Genomic DNA, 18,556 nt, shown 5'->3' with positions numbered 1-18,556 from the left:
TGCAGCCTGTGCTGCAGGGCACTGAAGGGGCAAATCTAGTGACTGAGAGCACAGCAGGGTGTAGTGCTCAGGCTGTTCTCAATCTCGCTATGTCTTACTTGTTGGAGATAAAGGTGAGATGAGTCTGGGTTTATCATACAACTATGACTGAGCAGCTCAAGAAGTTGTGGTACTTATACAAAATGGAACACTATGCAGCTCTAAGAAAGATCAAGGCCATGAAGAAACATTAATGGAACTGGAGGAAATCATGCTGAGTGACTCCAAATAGAAGCCAAGGGTTAGATACATGATGATTTCTCTCAGATGTGGAACTTAGAGATATACAAGGTAGCCTAAAAGGGCTAAAAGCAACACAATGAAAGAATTGATCTGCACAATTGATCAGGGGTGGGGTGGGGTGGTGGTTAAGAGGGAGTGGTATGGGGTCCTTGAGAGAAGGATGTGGATACCCTGATAATGGATGTGGGGTTGGAATGATGTGAACGAGAAACCATTATTAATGGTATTGTAAACTATAGAATCTCAATCAATAAGAAATTTCTAAAAAAGGGGAGAATGATTCCACTGGTAAGGATCCTCATGGATTGGATATAATTAAGCACTGATCATGTGCTGCTGATAGCTGCTAAGGTCACCTCTATCTATACCATAGCAGCACCTAATGTGGCAGCATGTTTTCAGCAGTCCTTGAAAGATGGAGACTGTTGAGATGGAGAAGTTTCTTGCCTCTTTTTAGGGTGCAGACCTGCCTGGGTTCTACCTCCTTTTCTCTCAGAGGAGGCCTTGGCTACACTCTGGCCAGGAAGTTGCCCTCAGTGCACCTTGTCTGCTCACTGCATGGCAACAGGCCTATCAATACGTACGTTTGGTCAAGGAGAGCTTCTTGAGCAGCTGTGGCACGGTGTCTTGAGGATGTATCTCCACAGTCACCTGTGTCCCTGCAGAGGAACAGGAGAGAAGAGGCTGAGTAGCTATGGGAACAGAAGGCAGCTGTAAGGGCAGCAGAATGCCACTGACCTCAAAGCGCTTATTTGAGTGTACAGGTTATGCTTGTAAAAAAAAAACACACTGAAAACAAAGGAGGTTCAGTCTAGGCAAGATGGAGAAAGCAGGTAGGTATTTAGAGAGAATGTCTGGGACAAATCTTCTAGAACCCTATGAACAAAGTGATAGGGGGCAGCCTGGAGAGGACTCGAAAGAAAAAGCATCACCAAATTGGCAGTGAGATTCCATTGCCCTTCTCTACCCTGGTATTTTCTAGACGATTGGAAGGCCTAGAAGTATACACTACGTGTGAAGAAACAATGCTCTAAGTGAAGGCCTACAATTAGAAGCTTATGAATTAGTCCTCATATGTATTTCAATTGGTTGCATTTGAGTTAGTCCTCATATGTATCTTAATTATTACAATTGGTTGCATTTGAGTTAGTCCTCATATGTATCTTAATTGGTTTTCATTGGTCTTGTTTCCCCATTGCTTTTTCATCTGGCTTTTCCCCACTCCTTATGGGTGGGGCTTTGCTTTTAATCTCAATAAATGCTAGTTAGGAGGCCTTAGCTGAAGCTTCCCTCTAGACTTGTGTTTCCACTTGGTGGAGTGACTAGCTTGTGGGTGAACAACTTGCAGTGTGAGTTTCTTGCCTGCTAAATCCTTCATGTCTGTGTATATTATTTATTGTGGGGATTACTACTGAACAAGCCTCTCCTATTCTTTTTTTTTGGGGGGGGCACACCGGCGTTGCTCAGGGGTGACTCCTGGCTCTCTGCTCAGAAATAGCTCCTGGCAGGCACAGGGGACCATATGGGACACCGAGATTCGAACCAACCACCTTTGGTCCTGGATCGGCTGCTTGCAAGGCAAACGCCGCTGTGCTATCTCTCTGGGCCCAAGCCTCTCCTATTCTGCTGGATAGGGGGCATGGGATTCCCTTTTCCCTCTGTGGACTGTGGAACATTCAACCTAACATTCAGCAAAGGCCTTTATTCTACCTCCCGAAGGCCAGAAAAGGAAATGCTAAGGGAGAAAAAGTAAATGCTGAGTTAGAGAGAGGGGAGAAACCTTCACTGATTCATTTTTCCTCCCTTTTTTGTCCTGGTTCTGTGCTCAGAGATCACTCCTGGAAGTGCTCAATGGATTATATATAGTGCAGGGTTTTGAACCCAGGTTAGCTGTGTGCAAGGCAAGTGCACTCTGGCTCCTTTTCCATCATCCCTCCCCCCTTTTTTCTTCTATTATCCTCTGACTTAGTCCTCAGGAAATTATGTTGGTAAGATTGCAAAAGTTATGTTGATGGCCAACCACCTAAATCTCTGTGAGACCCAGAGAAGCTGCAATCTCAGAAGTGTTTGGACAAATACTCATTGCGGTTTTTTATTTTTGTTGTTGTTGTTCTCACTTATTTGGTCCCAGATAAGAAAAAATGGTAACACTGAGTCTGACATAGTAAGTCAACTAAACCAGCAGGCTGATGTAATAGTAGTGAAGTGGAAAGGAGTTTAAGAAAGCAATTCTATAAAGGAATGAGGGAATACTGAGGTTACTTCTGAGTAAGACATGCATGGATCCCATCTAAAACACCAGAGTAGCCTTTAGGGACTTAATGATGGGGCAAACATGTCCACCTGGCCATTTCTGGTGCATATAGAAGGTAGATCTGTATAGCATTGCCAAAATTATAATTCCCAATTACTCAGCATAGGCAGACCCAGGATAATCTCACTTTGGAAATGAAAAGAAAATAAACAGATGCCAGGCACCTGGTGCTACAGTTTTTGTAATGAGAACATTCCAGAACAGCCATTATAATCATGTTCTAACAAGGAAAGGCAGATAGACTGAAAAAAATGTAAAATACAGATTTATCTGTAAAAAAAAAATTGGAAGACACAAAGAAGAAACAAATGGAAATTTTAGAACCGAGAAAGAGAGAAGTAAAAACCTTTTTTCTGAGTTTGATAAATAGTAGAATAGTTAGTGAACTTGGAACAGATCACTAGAAATGATCCAGTAGAAAAAAAAAGAAAGCAAAAAGAAAAAAAAGAAATTATCCAGTAGAATAGAGAGATGTAGTGACCAGAGCTTCGGGGATAGAGTGCAGCAAATTTATAAAGTCTATTATCTGGGGCCAGAGAGATAATACAAGTTAGCAGGTACTTGTACCTTGCACAAGACCAACCTGTATTAGATTCAAGACACCACTACCAAGAGTGACTTCTAAATATAGAGCCAGGAAAATGCAGTGATCAACCCCTCTGAAATTCTTGATTTTTTTTAAAAATATCTAATTGAGATACCAAAGGGGCGCAGGAGAAAGGAGTCTTGAAATAGAGCAGTGCAGAAAATAATCAATAAAGCTGTTTTGTTTTGTTTTTTAAAAAAGGCCAGAAGAGTTGATAAATCTCTAATTAGCATGACCCCCCCCCCACACACACACACCAAACACACACCCTCAAACTAATTATGAATCAAGAACCCAACCAGCAGGCTGCAGGAATGGCTCAAGTGACAAAATACAGACCTAGCATGTGTGAAACTCTGAGTTTGTTCTCTGGTGCTGTGAACCCTGCCAGAGATAGTTTTGGGACTCTGGGCACTGTTGGGATTGAATCAAGACAGCAACATGAGGAATGATATGGGGCATTTCATTGCAGACCCAACATATATTAAAACACTAATTGGGGCCGGTGAGGTGGCGCTACAGGTAAGGTGTCTGCCTTGCAAGCTCTAGCCAAGGAAAGACCGCGGTTCGATCCCCCGGCGTTCCATATGGACCCCCCAAGCCAGGGGCAATTTCTGAGCACTTAGCCAGGAGTAACCCCTGAGCATCAAACGGTGTGGCCTGAAAAAAGATTAATAATGTATGTTACAAACAACTACACACATACAAATTCTACAACTTAGAGAAAATAGCCCAAGTCCTGGAAAATTATAAGTGACTCTGTGCTCCAGTATATTAAATAACCTATAGCATTTTACACATGATAAAACTCTTGTTTCACAAACTCGTAAATTTGTGGTATCAAAGGCTATGGAGATGTTGATGAATTTTTGTTATATACTGGTAAACTTTCCCCATGGATGACTTCTCCATTTATGGTCATATCAATAGTGCTCATTCCTGTTGTGTTTGATTGCAAAATTGACCACAATACTTTGTATTCTCTTACAATGAGAGGTCTTTTGTCTCCTTAATTGGGGCTGGCATTATTATCTGTTTGCTCAATTAAATGCATGAGGCAAAAGTGATGCAGAGCCAGTCCAGAGCCAAGAACTCAAAGGCCTTTGTAATTTCTACTACTATTCTTGTAATTCTGGCCACAGTGGTCATACAGTGACACCAGGTAAGTCTGCTGGAGAAGTGACAGCCTAGAGCTGAGCAAATCCAGCTCAGGTGAAGGCCGTTCCAGGCCATCTGGTCCCCACCAACTGGCCACAAAGCCAGGAGAAAGCATCAGCCAGACTTGAGTGTGGCTCAGCCAAGAAGGCTGAGTCCAGCTGTAAGCCACTGATTGTGGTTTGACTATTGTAATAGATCACAGATAGATCTCATTGACTATTTAATTAATGCTTTACATTTTTATAAATGAATATGATAGCTCATTGCCATATCAGAGCATTTACATTTTTATTTAGTATAGCATTATATATATAAACAGTCATATATAAGTTATATAATTATAGGCTATTTAAAATCTTACTGTGCAAATTGCCTGTTTTTTGATTGACACATTGTTTTTCCTATTTCTTGAGGTCTTTTTTAAATGAACCTACTGTTTGCAAAATGGGCTGCAGTTGTTTTCCACGTTCTTGTGTTCTTCATACACTTGCTCTGCTTGCCAAAGAAAATAATTCTAAGTGATACATCATGGCCTCCAAGGCATTGTTCTGAAGGGGTTAACCCTCATTTCGAAATGCATTTTCTAATACATTTATTATCAAGAAACAAATCAGCCAGTGACTTTATAATTAGGACTTTAAAATTTTTAGAGGTCAAAGCATAGCTCAGTTCTGGTCAGAAGACATGGACCACTGTCATCAGCAGAAAATGCTTCAAGTGTCTCCCCAGGACACATGAAGCATGGGATTCTGCCCTCCACCTGAAACAATGAGATGTTTTTCAACATGGTGCCAAGCTGTACTTGGCTTCAAGAATCCTCATGAAAGAGTTGAAGAAACATGTCCACACTCTCTTATTTCTAAATCTTCCTGTACAAGACTTTCATGGGAGTGAGCAAAGGATTTGATTTACAAGGTCCAACATGCTGTGAAAAAGGAAGACAAGTTGCAGCTCATTGGTTCCATGATCAAGAACCACCAATCTTTCCCCCAACATTTCATAATATTCCCATACTTCCTTTTATGTTTGTTATTATTTTTGAGCCACACCTGGTGGTGCTCATGGCCTGGCTCTGCACTTAGGGATCAGACCTCTCAGAGATTGGGGGACCATAAGTAATGTTAGGATCAAACCTGGGTTGGTCTTGTGCAAATGCAAGTGTTCAAGGCCAACTGCTGTATTTTCTTTAGCCCCACATGAGTACTTCTAACCTCTCCAGTTCAGCCATAGTACTGTTAAAGGACAGATGAGTTTGATTACTGCCCTTTGCAGGGTGGGTGTCACGGTAGCCTCAGAACTTGAAGACTTGAACCTACCATTCTATGCCTCCTCTTCTCCTGACCCATGCTTGCCCAGCATCATCCAGGCCTACTTCCTGGTCTCTGAAGCCCCTCATGGAAATAGTATCCCACTTTTTCTAATCAGAGCCCAATGTCACTCACTTGCCTCCACAGTCCATGCCAGCCTCTTCTAGGCAGTATCTCTCTTGGTCACTTGGGCAGAAGTCTGCTCAGACTTTAGGCACCTACTGTGTCCAGGTGAGCAGCTTTCCTGATTAGTCCCTGCTGCCTAAAGCCAGAAGTAACAAGACTGTGACCTTCCTCTCTCAAACCAAACTGAATCTGTCAAACCAAACCAAAATAAACAAACAGTGCATCCAGCCAATTGCCAATGAGAAAGAAAGGAACATGATGCCATCATATCTATATACTAAATGCTGTCATATAAAACCTTCTCCAGGTCTGAAGCCACCCAGAGGAGGCCCTGTCTACAACTTGTCCTTGGCTATAGCTGTCTTTTTCAATGCTCTGCACCCCAATTCTACCACATGTCACACAAATAAATGCTGTATCAGAGGATGTGGGTCTGGTCATCTCAGTGAAGGGTCCTAGTGACCGTTCCTGAGGGCCTCTGAGGAGTGGTTCCCACACCACTTAGACTCCCTGGCCTGTCTCTTTCCTCCTCTCTGGGCAATGCAGAGGTAGTAGGTGGGGCCAGCACCCATGTGCCCTGCCTGGGACTTGCCTTTACCACTCTAGTGCGATCTTCACCTGGCAGCTTCTCTACCAGTCTCTTCACGTCTAAATCAGGATCTGTCAAAAGGCTTAACTGCTCCTGAGACTCGCTGTGAAGTTGGAAAAGATATTGTGTTGTTCCTTCACAGTGGCTGATTGGAAGGGGCAGTTTGGGCTGCTGGCCACATGAGCAAGACTGTCAGGCCTGAGTGAGTGTATGGATGTGTGGGTGTGTGTATTCAAGTGTGTGTTGAGTGTTGGGGTGTGTGTGTGTGTGTGTGTGTGTGTATCTTGGTATGTGAGTGCCTGAATATGTGTATGTATGTCTGAGTATGTGAGTGGTGTGTGTGTGTCCCTCCCTCAGGCCAGCATTCCTGCTTTCAGTGTTCAATGACTCTCCATAGCTGGCAGCCACATTTACAACCAAATTCTTTGCCTTGGTTTTCCCCCCTACAGCAGCTAAGAGCTGGAAACCTCAGCTACAGCAAATGTAATTTATCCCCCTCTCTAGGCACCCCCTGGTGAGGTATTCAAAGAGAAGTGTTGAGGCTTCGGCATGGGAAGTGGGGCTCTGCTTTCGAGATCTGATGGCAGAGCTCCGCTCAGGCAGCCTGTGGGGTAGTGGTGGGATAGACAGCTCAATGCACCCTTTTTGACATCGCTCAGCAGCACTGTTGTGAGGTGACACTATGTGTGCTAGAGCTCCGGCCTGAGGTTCTGAGAGGGACCCTGAGCTAGGTTCAGGATTTCAGTTGCAGAGCAGGTTCCTCAGGCCCCAGTGTGGTCTGATTGAAGAGGGGACCAGCATCTGCTTGGGGACAGGGACCCAGGATGTACTGGAGGACATTAGGGAAACCTGGTTCCTTAATGACTTTGGAACTAGAAATTACAGGGGTTCTCTATATGGGCTCTGGTGAGCTCACAGTTCCCACCACACCTATCTTCTTATACCAATGAAAGTCAAGATTCTTGGTCTTTGTGCCATCACCTTAACCCCCCTTTTCCTCCACATCTGTTGGGGGCCAGCATGGCCAGGTACCCATCAGCCATTTAACATGAAAACTCAGGTCAAGACTGAGCTTTGCAGCCATTCAGTGTGCTGGTTCTCTTACCAGTCTCATTTACAGTCAAATAAACTGAGACTTGGGTACATTGTCCCACATGACTGGCTGGCAATAGTCAGAGCCAAGACCACTGGATATCCCAACCACCCCCCAGAGCTCTGCTTTGTGGACTCCAGAAAGCAGCCTCCCTTTGCAGGCTGCCCACTTGGAAGCAGGAGACTCTGGCTAAGACTCCCCTCCAGCCTGCCTGGCCTGCTCTCTGCTGGGCCTGTGTCAGGGCCAGTGCTGCTCCACCTATTGTTTTGCACACAGCTGACTTTTCTCACCACCTCTGCTCTCAGTGCCAAGTGACTCCCCAAAGTAAAAGACCAGGGTGAATTGGGGGCCCCTCGTAAGATTGCTCTCTGCAATGGAGGCTGACCCAGCATTTTCCCAGGCTTGCTCTCCTTGCAGTTCAGGAAGTGTCCTCCAGAGAAGGGTCCCCAAGAATCTGACTCTGTGAGGGGCTCGAGCCCACTCTGTGTACTGTGATAGCTGCTGAGCTCACTCTCTGTCCTGTGACAACTGCTTGCCCTGAGCCTCACAGGACAAGGTGGCCTCGGGGTCTCCAGAAGCTGAACTCTGAGAAGAAAGAGGCCTCCAACATGATTGGGAATCCAGTGACCTTGGTTGCTGGGGGGCCATGTGGGACAATCTACCCATGCAGAAGTTTACTTGACTGTAAAATGAAGAGGGTAAGAGAACCCATTACACTAGATTGCTGTCAAGAGTTCTTTTCTTTTTAGTTTGTGGGCCACACCCAGAAATATTCAGGGCTTACTAACTTAATCTATTTATTAATTTTTGGGGGCCATACCTGGCAGTGCTCAGGGGTTACTCCTGGCTCTGTGCTCAGAAATCCAGCCTAGCAGGCTCAGGGGACCATATGAGATGCCAAGGATCAAACCAGGGTCTGTCCCAGGTCAACTGCATGCAAGGAAAATTCCCTACCACTGTGCTATCACTCTGGCCCCTCAGGGCTTACTTTTAGCTCTGAGCTCAGGGATGATTCTTGGTGGGCTTGGGGGACCTGGGATTGAACCCAAGTCAGCCACCTGCAAGGTAAGAGCCCTAGCTGCTGTACAATCCTTGGCCCAAGCGCAAATTTTGTGGAGTCACGTTGAGCTACATTACGTTGAGTGGTTGGTGGGTGTCTGGTCCAGGGCTGGCACCAGATGTGGACTAGAATGGGGGGTCAGTGATATTACAGGGTGCCGACAGCCATAGTAGAGAGCACCCCATTTCCCTCTACCTGAGCTTTCTCTGAACCCTGCTGTCTGGCTGGAAAGAGGCCATGATTAGTGGGACCCCTTACTTTGTTGGTCATAGGAAATAATGACCTGAGTCAGCTGAAGGTGTGACCTCTCCTCCACTGACCCCATTAAAGATGTAGCCCTCTGCATAGGGAAGACCTGGGGGCTTTCCCTGGTCCTGACCTGAGCATGTACTCAGCACCCTGCACATGTATGACTCCCACAGTCACGTGCAAGCACATGGCACAGCCGAGTGTTATTCCCTTACTGCTCCACTTTCTAACTTCTCAGGACTTCACCATCAGTGAACTGCACATCGCTAATGCACATAGAATGACTGGTGGTTTGCTCCCTCTTTGTGATGTGGAATGGGGGCTTCCCTTCCTGCAGTGTTTCATGCAGCTCTTCGTTAAGTTGCAGGAAAGGGTGAGGCCTGCGACCAGACCCCATCTAATGACCCCTGGTTAGGAGTGGAGGGCCCTTTGTTTGGTTTCATGTCACAAGAGCATGGCCCTCTCTCCAGATCGTCTTCTAGGTCTCAGGGGTGCAAAGAGGCCTCCAGAGCCTGTACTGGCTCTGGCTACTGTGCTAAAGCCCAGTTTTATCATAAGGGGAAGCTCCTGCTTCCTCTCTCTTGTGTGGGAAGCATCGTCTTTCTTGCTACTTTCCATTAAGATTGCTCTTATTGGGGGAGGGCACAGTGCTTAGGGTCAGGTAGAGGTGGAAATTGAACTCAACATGCAATGCATGTGTTCAGATCATTGAGTTGTCTTTTCTGCAGCTGCTCTTAAACCTCAGCTTCAGAGGGTAGAGTGGGAGTTAGAAAGACACAAAGTTCCTACCAGCCACCAACCTGGCTACTAGCTTCTCCCCTGTCTCCTACTGGTTTAAAGCAAGAAACTGCACTAACCTTTGGACAGAAGTCCAAAGGTCCCCAATCATGGTCCCATTCAAACCAAACCATGTCCTTATATACCCAAACTGATGTGCCACTGATGCCTGCCATACCTAGGTCCACCAGGGGCCAATCAAGGTGGGTTGGCAGGGCACTGAACTGTGCTAGACTCCAGTCCCTTGCAGGACTTTGCTCTGGAGATACCAATTTATTCTGACCATGCTTTAAAACAGGTGCAGCCAGACCCAGGACCCTCAAGACTGTGGACGGCCTGTGGGCTGAGGGCCAGGTCCTCTGTGTGCCAACCCAGGCCTATGTGGTTTGCTGAGCTGTGATCCTGGCCTAGAGGCACCTCTTATGGGCACAGCTGGCTGCATGTCTGCTTGTTGGCGAAGGGAGGAAACAGGATATGGAAGGGAATTCTCCCTGAGGATGATTGGCTGGCAGGGATGTGGTGGGTATTTATAGCTGGGGCTGCACCACTGCACTCCCTGTAGCTGTGGCATCACCGTGCTACTAGGCAGACTTCAGCCTGGACCAGGAAGAGCAGCCAATCATAGTAGGCCAAACCCAGTGCCAGGCAAGCATGGGGTCTGGCTCAGCCAGGACACCTGCTGCTTAGAAAAGTTTGAAATGCTCCAGGCTCCCCCAACATCCCAAGAATTCACAGGGCAGCAAGTGGTGGAAAAAGTGCCTTTCTGGACCCCTCCTCTGTGCTTCTTTTATGCTTCTTCCACCAATGCTCTTCCTTCTCAGAGGAAAGCCTCCTTGTTTCCAAGGCTGGGTGTTCACAAGGCAGCAGAAAACTCACAAAGAAGCTGTCATTTTAATTTTGGCATCCAGTGTGCCATTTGCAGGATAACTACAACTGGTCTAAGGAAACCAGCCCTTCTTCCTGGATCCAGAACTCTGAAAGTCAGAATCTGACCCTGTGTTACTTGAAACTCAGCTCTCCAGCTGACTTTGCAAGAAGGAATCTATATCTTATTAACTCATACACCATCCTAAGACCCCCACTTGCCTTCTTGGGAACTCCTGTAATAGTTATTGTGTCGTTTTATTTTTCTTTAACTTATGCCCAACCCAAAATCAAAATGGGTGAGATTTGGCACACTTTAATCCTTTCTGGATAAAATAAACTGCCCAAGGGTCCCTGAATGAATCTCCCATCATCCTCAGACATGGTTGCTGTTCTCTCAACCACTCACACACATTCAGGCAGACCTAATTGCACACAAGGAGCTTCTGGGTATCTCTAGGGCTGAGTGGAGACTGCAGGTATGCTTTGTATTATGACATCCACTAGTAGAGTTTCACTCACTTTGGCATCAACCTCTTGAGCAGGGGTCTCAAACTCGCGGCTAGCGGGCCACAAACGACCCTTCGTACAACATTTTGTGGCCCTGCCCTAGAGGAATCTTTTTTTGTTTTGTTTTGTTTTAGTTGTTTGGGTCACACTCCCCAATGTTCAAGGATTACTACTGACTTTGCACTCAAGGATCACCCCGACTTTGCCTCCTGAGGCCCCCAGGTAAATTGAGTTTGAGACCCCTGCTCTAGAGAGTTAGAACTGGTCTGGAAGTCTGCTGTCCCTGGAAATAAGGACAGGAAGATACCTCCATACATGTCCACTTGCCAGGACTCAGAATTGCTCAAGGGAGCATCTTGAGGATAACTTGGACCTGACATGCACAGGTCAGAGATGCAGACAGTGCCTCCCCTCCAGAGTATGGAGACTATGGAAGTAAGTGGCACTTAGGGTTAGGATTATTTTATTTTATTGTTGATTTTAGGGGCCTTCCCAGTAGTGCTTAGAGTTTTTGGGAACCAATCTCTATGATACTTGACCACCTGGTCTGCACAATGCAGAGGATGGGGACTCTATGGACTCTGTGAAGTTGGGGACCACAAAGGGCTTGGTGGTACTTGGGGTCTTCAGCATTATACCTAGTAGAATTCAAGAAACCATACAGTGCCCAGGACTGAACCTTGGTCCCACACATGCAGAACATGTTCCCTTGGTTTGTGCTACTTCCCTGGCCCCAACGAGCAATTTAGCATGGCAAGGGTCTTGTTGGGCTTGTTCTGTGTCTGTTTCAACAGTTTGCATCTGGCTGGTTACAAAGCAAGTATGCATAGACTTGATTTAGTGAATTGAAGGTAGCACAAACCTCACTTTATTATTAACACAAAGTACTAAGTCTGATTCTATTGTAACTCTGAGCTCACTACCTGGGGGGAAGGTTTCCTCATGTTGGTCTTTGCACCACTTTTTTGATGTTGAGTTCACACAGTCATAATCTGACTGAGCCCTCACTACTGGGGAGTGAGGTATGATTCTTCTTAGCATTTGCACATGCCCACAATACTTCTCACTGTCCCTTGTCCTTAGCGCTGGATAAATGACTCCCTCTAAGACAGACAATGAGGCTGGGTACAGACACCACCTCCCCCCCCTTCCTTTTTTCTGCTCTCCCTTTTGCCCCAGAGGCTTGAGAGAAGAGAAACCATAAGCTGGGTTATGGGGGTCTCAAAAATAGCAGGAAGCCACAGATATCTTGATGGAAATCCTTCTGGGCCTGTGCAGGGCTGTCTCATGGTAGGTCTTTGTACTATCGCCAGAAGGCGGTGGGGGCCAAGTAGATTTTTCCACAGCTAGAACCTGGCCAGTTCGATGTCAGGAGCTGCAGCTGGCAGTGTGGGGGCAGAGAAGGCATGTCCTCTCTGTTTGGAAATATTTTCACATGATGGGCAGGCATTGCTCCCTGCGTGCAGGAGTGCTTAAGCCTTCTCAGCTCCCAATTATATGCCTCTTTCCCTAGAGGGTGGTTGAGTCTATGGTACTGTTCTGCCCATAGCTTCCTGGATATCTGGGGACTAGATGCCAAGAAAATTCACCCAGGGTCATCGTGGCCTAGGAGGCTTGGCCAAGGCACTATTTTCTGAGTGATCACATGCCCTGAACCAATCTGCAAACCAGAGAGCCTCAATCCTTCCAGCCAGCTTCCAATGTGCTGAGTTCCAGGGATGGAAAAAGAAGTAAAAGAAAGTAAAAAGATAATTTACCATGTGGGTCGTTTCCTTCTAATTTCTGCCATCTCTGGATTCCACTGGCAACACTCTGGAGTCCTATGAAATAACAAGGTTGGTGTGAGGGTCTGTTGGGTAGAGAGAACCTGATCAACCAAGGACCACTCATTGCAAATGCATCTGGTGATCAGGGAACTGTGGAGTGTCCTCTGAGGGAGGCTATTAAGAATAAGATGGTCTGGGAGTGTGAGTGAAAGGTGGATGAATGCAACCCCAACATTATACAACACTGGAAAGTAAAACCATTCATTTCCAAGAGTGATAGGTGGGTGAACAGGATCTTCCGGAGAGGTTTGCAATAGATGCTCCTTTTTTAACACCCACATTCCCAGCACACAAATCTGGGAGCATTCTTCCAGAAGACATTTGCCACTCACTTTGTCTATTTCTGTGAAGGGTGAATCTCTCACTTGTCTTGAGGTATAATGTGTGGTAGTAGTGGGGAGGCACAAACGTAACTGATGCTGAGGAAACAATGGCCTTTGAAGCCTCCCTTTAAGCTTAAACATTGGCACATGAGGTCCAGGAATGGCCCATCAGATGCATCCGCATCCCATTCTATCTTGGGACCTGATAATGCAAAAGGTAATAAAGACTGGAGGACCCTGCTTCCCACCTGTGACAGTAGCGAGAAGTGGTGCAGTAAGGTTGATTTACTGGTCCAGAGCTGGCTTACACTCTGGCACTTGGAGTAGCTGCAATAAAATCAAGGACCTGGTATGGAAGAGGCACAGATAATTGCCTGGTTGCAGCTTCTGCAGGTGCGCGCGCACGTGTGTGTGTGTGTGTGTGTGTGTGTGTGTGTGTGTGTGTGTGTGTGTGTGTATAACTGTTCCAAAGTATTCAGTCCCCATCTCATTCTCTAGTTCACCCAGAGCCCCCAAGGCCCTTCTTACCCTTCTTTCCTGCATTAGCATCTGGGACTGTTGAAGGGTCATGCTCATGCCCCATTGTGTCACATTGACTTAGAAAATAATTCCTTAGATGTTTATGTTCCTTCAGGTCAGGTGCAGGACAGGAGAGTTGGGGAGAAGTTGTATATAGTGTCTTGGGACCATTGCTTTAAGCACATGGCTGGGAAAATGCTTGGACTGTAATGGAGCAAGAACACCTGTTTGTAGTCAGAATCCTGGGGACATGGGAGTGCATGCTCCTGGATTCTTTGTCCCTTGATTTTTTTCCCTACTACTAGGACACAGTAGAGGAGCCTCCTGGTCATCGTTTCACTAAGTGCTCTGACCTGTATTCAGAATTGCACTCGTCTCTTTCCTGACACTGAGCACAGGCCCTGCTCTGCAGAGCCAAGGAAAGATTTCCCCGCTGGGGATCTGGAGTGAGAAGGAACTATGAGTGTTGCTTAGAAGTGGGCCATGTAATCTGTATTCTGGGCCTTGAAGAAGTTAGCAATGTTCTGCGGTGTCCCTGCTAGAGCCTACCGGGTGGTGCAAGTCTGGTGGGCAAGAGTGACACATATCTCGCTAGTGCCACAAAACTGTGAGACTATCATCAGGGGCTTCCAAGGAGAAGTAGCTGCTTGGGGTCCATGAGCAGGGGCTTTCTCTTTCACCAAGCTATTGTCATGAGTGTGCCAAAGTGCCTGGAGTGCTTTGGGCCCAAAATGTGGGCTCAGCGGACAACTAAATGTGTTTCCAAGTATCTCTTTCTTCTACTTCATTCTAGTGCCAGAGTCCTTAGGAATGAGGTGTGATGGGGGCAGGGAGGAGAATCTCCATGAATCTCCTGGGCTAACTAACCTAAGTATGGACCATGAAGGGCCCTGCAGGCTGGAGTTCTAAGGGGCTTCTTTGTTTCTCTTCTTTTTTCTCACCTTCTCTTTCCCCTTCTATTGCGTTGTCTTGTCTTCTCCTCTCTTCACTCCTCTATCCTTTCTCTCCTCTTTTTTCCTTCTTATCTCCCACCCAACTGTGCTCAATACTTACTCCTGGTCCTGCACTCAGGGATCACCCCTAGTGGGGCTCAGGGAACCAAAGGAGAAGTCACAGATTGAACCTAGATCTGCGGTATGCAAGGTCGCACGCCCTGGACTACCTTTCCAGCTTTACTTCTATCACGGGGCCCATGGACTGTCAATTTCCTCGGCTGGGCCATTCCCCAAGGAGGGGCCCAGAAGCAGTGTATGGACTGAGAATCTCTTTGCTCTGCTATTCCCCAGACAGAGGTCACAGGGAGCTCCTGGGTCAGCTTCAGCTGGAAGAGCCAGTCCCTCTTGAACTCAATGGGTAGGTGGGTGCTCTTCGAGCATATAAATACTTGTTACGGCGTGAATAAGTATGACTTACAGGTCGTACAGTGAATGAGAACACATAGTAGTTTTGACTTGCAGGCCTCAGGCCAGGAGGAGGGCCTGGTGCTGCTAATAGAGGGGAACACAGAACCCCCTTTCAGTCCGGCTGTCCAGCACATTGCTAAAGTAGTGCAGCGGCTGCCTGGGCACCCCGACTCCACCTGTGCAGGGCTTCCCAGGGCTTCTTCAGCCCAAGGACCCCTACTACAAGTTTCACTCTTTGGAGGGGTGGTTTCTACCTCCCGTACCCCATATCTACTGCCTGGAACCTGCCTCACACAGTTACTTGAACACTGGCTACTTCTCCACCAGCCTCAGTCCCTGCTGGGAATGTTCAGGACCAATGATGTGATAGGAGGAGTTGGGGGAGCCCATTTCAAGTGTACCCCTCCTCAATTTCTCTCCTTCATTTTTCGTATGCCTTCTGTCGTAAGCCTTTTCAGAGAGGGGGAAACTGAGGCCGGAGTTGCACGAACTGTGCAAAAACACCAAGGGAGTCAGTCCCCCCTCTTAAAGCCCAACTCAGCATGCTGACCTCTACCTCCCTCCCTCCCTCCCTCCCTCCAGTTCTCTGCAACCTGCAAGAGTCTTCTTGCCTTTGGGAGCCGCACAGAGCATCCCACACACAGAGCCTGCCCAGGGAGGTAGGCTGAGGTTCAGGACCCCTTCCTTCCTCCAGAGAATCTTCCCGTCCAGATCCACACCCAACACAGAGTAGGTGGGTGGGAGGAGGTCGACTCTTGTCGGGTGCCAGGAACACCCCGAGGCTCGCGCGCGAGTCACCACCCCAGGGCGCAGGAGCGAGCGCGTTGCTACGGGACGCCAGGGTGGCTGTGGATACCCGGGGCGCACGCGGGCAGAGTGGGGACCGAGCCGGCCTTCCCGGGCTTCGTCGGGAAGGCAAGGGAGCCCGGGGGTCGGGCCCCGGGTCCCGGGTCCGGGGCGGGCGCGCGTTACCTCCGGCGCGCGGCTGCAGCGCGCCCGGCTCGTCCTGGCCGTCGGCGAGGTCGGGGCCGTGGGCCGCGCGCCGCTTCTCGGACTGCACGATGAGCAGCATGTCGATGGCCACGGACGGGTTGTCCTTCTGGAGCTCCATGAGGCCGCCGCGCTCCGGGGCCGCCGCGCGTGGCCGCTCGCAAGGCTGCCGCCGCCTCAAATGGCCCGGAGCGGCCCGCGGGCCGGCGCGGGAGTCGGGAGGGCGCGGGCGCGGGCGCGGGCGCGGGAGAGGGCGAGGGCGAGGGCGCTCCCCCGCCGCCCGCCGCTGGGCGCCGCGTTCCGCTGACTCTGCCAAACACGCCATTAGGGCCTGCCCGCCAGGGCGCTCCCTCCCGGAGAGCTCTAAGTCACCTTTGAAAGGAAATCCCCGCCAAGACCCGACCTGCACCCGCCGCGCAGTCGCCAGCCCCAGCGCCGCGGCCAGGCACCGCCAGCGTGGGGGGCTTGGGGGGTCCCGGAGCGCACCGCGAAGGACAGAGACCAGACCAGGCGCTGTCTGTCTGTCATTCGCGGAGGCCAGTTCGGGAAAACAGAGCAAGGAACTCCGGGAGTGGGGACTGGAGCCTTGGAGAGGGACTGGCCCAGTTGGTGCTTCTTGCCCAATACTGGGGAGATGCTGGCCCCACCTTACATTCTCCCTCCGTGGTGTTTGCAAGCTGTCACCTCAGTTCCTTGGAGAAATATAGTGGGGGGTCGGGCCCAGGATCTCCCTCATGCCCACACTTTGTGCCTCCCCGCCTGGAACTTGGAGCACACTCCATAGGTATCAACACGCGTGGCCTGCAGTGAAAGTCTTAACATCCCTGTGCCTTCTAGAAGCCCGGTTGGGCAGCAGAGGGGGAGGCTGGAGAGATGCGGCCCGCTGCCTGCCTCGGTCAGGAGACGGACCTGAGAAGCGCCTATTTTTAGCCCAGCAGCGCTGTCTTTGGCTCTAGGGCGCAGAAGTGTTTACAAGGTATTTAGTTGTCCTGCAGCCCATGGCATATGGACCCCTAACTTCAGAACCTCTAACTCCTCTATCCCTACAAAGGCTACTGGCCTTTGCTCTAGGACCTCCTCCTAGAAGGAGGAAGGCTAGCGTGACCCCAGGGGACCCCATGGTCTTCTCCATGCCTGGATGCCCAGCACGGCTCTGGCCTGCACTGCCAGGTGACCGTCCACAGTTCACGTCCCGTGGGCTTCTGCTCTTCTTGGGAATCTCACAGTAGGCGAGATAAGAATGTGCAGGGGTAATGATGAGGAAATACAAGTAGTGAAGAGGTGGGTGTATCCGATTCGCCCTTGACTCCAGAGCTTAGGGAGGAGAGAGAAGGAAGACATAAAGACAGGGAGGAAGAAGATGAGGAAGGGAAGCAATGGGGGAACAGGTGTTTTGGCTTCTGTTACACTAGGCAACTATCACCAACTTGGTTACTTTCATTAAATAAACTATTATTTTAAAAAGAGTGTGTGGGAGGTAGTGGCTGAAGGCCTAACTTGTCTGAAGGGTGAGGAACGGACCTGAAGTGGTATCAGAGGGAGAGCTAGGGCCACATAGCAGCACCCTAAACTCTGCAGAGCTTTTCTGTGGATTAGGGCTCACAAAAGGTTTCTTATAAAGATTGTCCCTCACCCCCCACTGATCCCCTCACCACCCACCTGACCCTTATCAGCCTTCTCCAGCTCCTGGTACCCCTATCACTCCATTGTCCCTCATCACCCCCTGGATTCCAATTATCCCCACTCACTCCATAACCCCCTCTGTCTCTTCATTATCATTTCCTCTGCCCCCTCAACTCCTCTCTGCCCCCTCATCACCCCACTCCCTTGGCATCTGGGATGGTGAGTCTCCACACGCAGGAAACACTGGCAAGGTGTGGATATCCCCTCTCCCAACTGCTCTTTTATACCACCCGAATGATCAGAACCACACACACCTGGAATGGGTGGGTACAGCAGGCTAACTGGGGGGAGAGGGGATAAGAAGGAGAGTTAGAGAAATGTGGCAGAAGTGAGAATCAACAGCGAGATTCAATAGAAAGATTCAGCAGCAGATTCAGCAGCAGCAAGGGGAGTTAGTCAGCAAGGACGCCTGAGAAGCAGTTGAAAGGGAGACTGAGGCCTAGACAGAGGTCAGAAGTAGAGAAGTAAGTGGTAGGAAAAGGCTTATCATAGATGCCATGTGAGGAAATGTATATATTAGGTTAGGACTGTGAAATAAAGCTAGCTGACTCCTGGAACTTCATCTGACTGCTTTGTGCGTTTCTCCCCAGTCACTGGCAACCTTCAGATCAGCCAGGCCAAAGGGGCTCCAGGAGCTGGGCCTAGCTGAGAAAGGCCTCACCATCCCCATACCAACTCTAGGACTCTTTAATGTATATTAAAACAACAGCAAGGTAGGCAGAGACTGGCTGGGAAGTGAGGACTGGGGCTCATCACGAGTCCCTGGAACTTGTAGGCACCCGGGCAGCTTTCTATTCCCAGGTGCCTTGCCTAATCTGGGAAGATGTGTCCAAACTACTTTAAGATTGTGGCTTCCCCAAGATTCTCCAGATCTCTCTGTCCTTGGGGAACCTGCAG

The 18,556-nt window shown here is 48.8% G+C and overlaps 1 protein-coding gene across 3 annotated transcripts in view; it reads right to left on the bottom strand.

Annotated features, from left to right (window-relative positions):
- KY (kyphoscoliosis peptidase) overlaps positions 1–16,097 on the bottom strand; it is a 43,710-nt gene extending 27,613 nt beyond the window's left edge. Inside the window, exons 1-5 of one of the 3 annotated variants that reach the window (XM_049775958.1) lie at positions 15,959–16,097; positions 12,673–12,735; positions 12,543–12,548; positions 8,774–8,830; positions 867–941 (exon numbers count right to left, since the gene is read on the bottom strand). In XM_049775958.1, the coding sequence (XP_049631915.1) occupies positions 867–941; positions 8,774–8,830; positions 12,543–12,548; positions 12,673–12,735; positions 15,959–16,097 (340 nt within the window). Of the gene's footprint in view, positions 1–860; positions 942–8,773; positions 8,831–12,542; positions 12,549–12,672; positions 12,736–15,958 lie in introns of all 3 variants that reach the window. The other 2 variants (XM_049775960.1, XM_049775959.1) reach the window with 2 other exon arrangements.
- Between the last annotated feature and the right edge of the window lie 2,459 nt (positions 16,098–18,556).

Source organism: Suncus etruscus, chromosome 6 (assembly GCF_024139225.1).
Source record: "Suncus etruscus isolate mSunEtr1 chromosome 6, mSunEtr1.pri.cur, whole genome shotgun sequence".
NCBI lineage: Eukaryota > Metazoa > Chordata > Mammalia > Eulipotyphla > Soricidae > Suncus > Suncus etruscus.
This window is presented reverse-complemented; position numbering and strand designations above follow the sequence as displayed.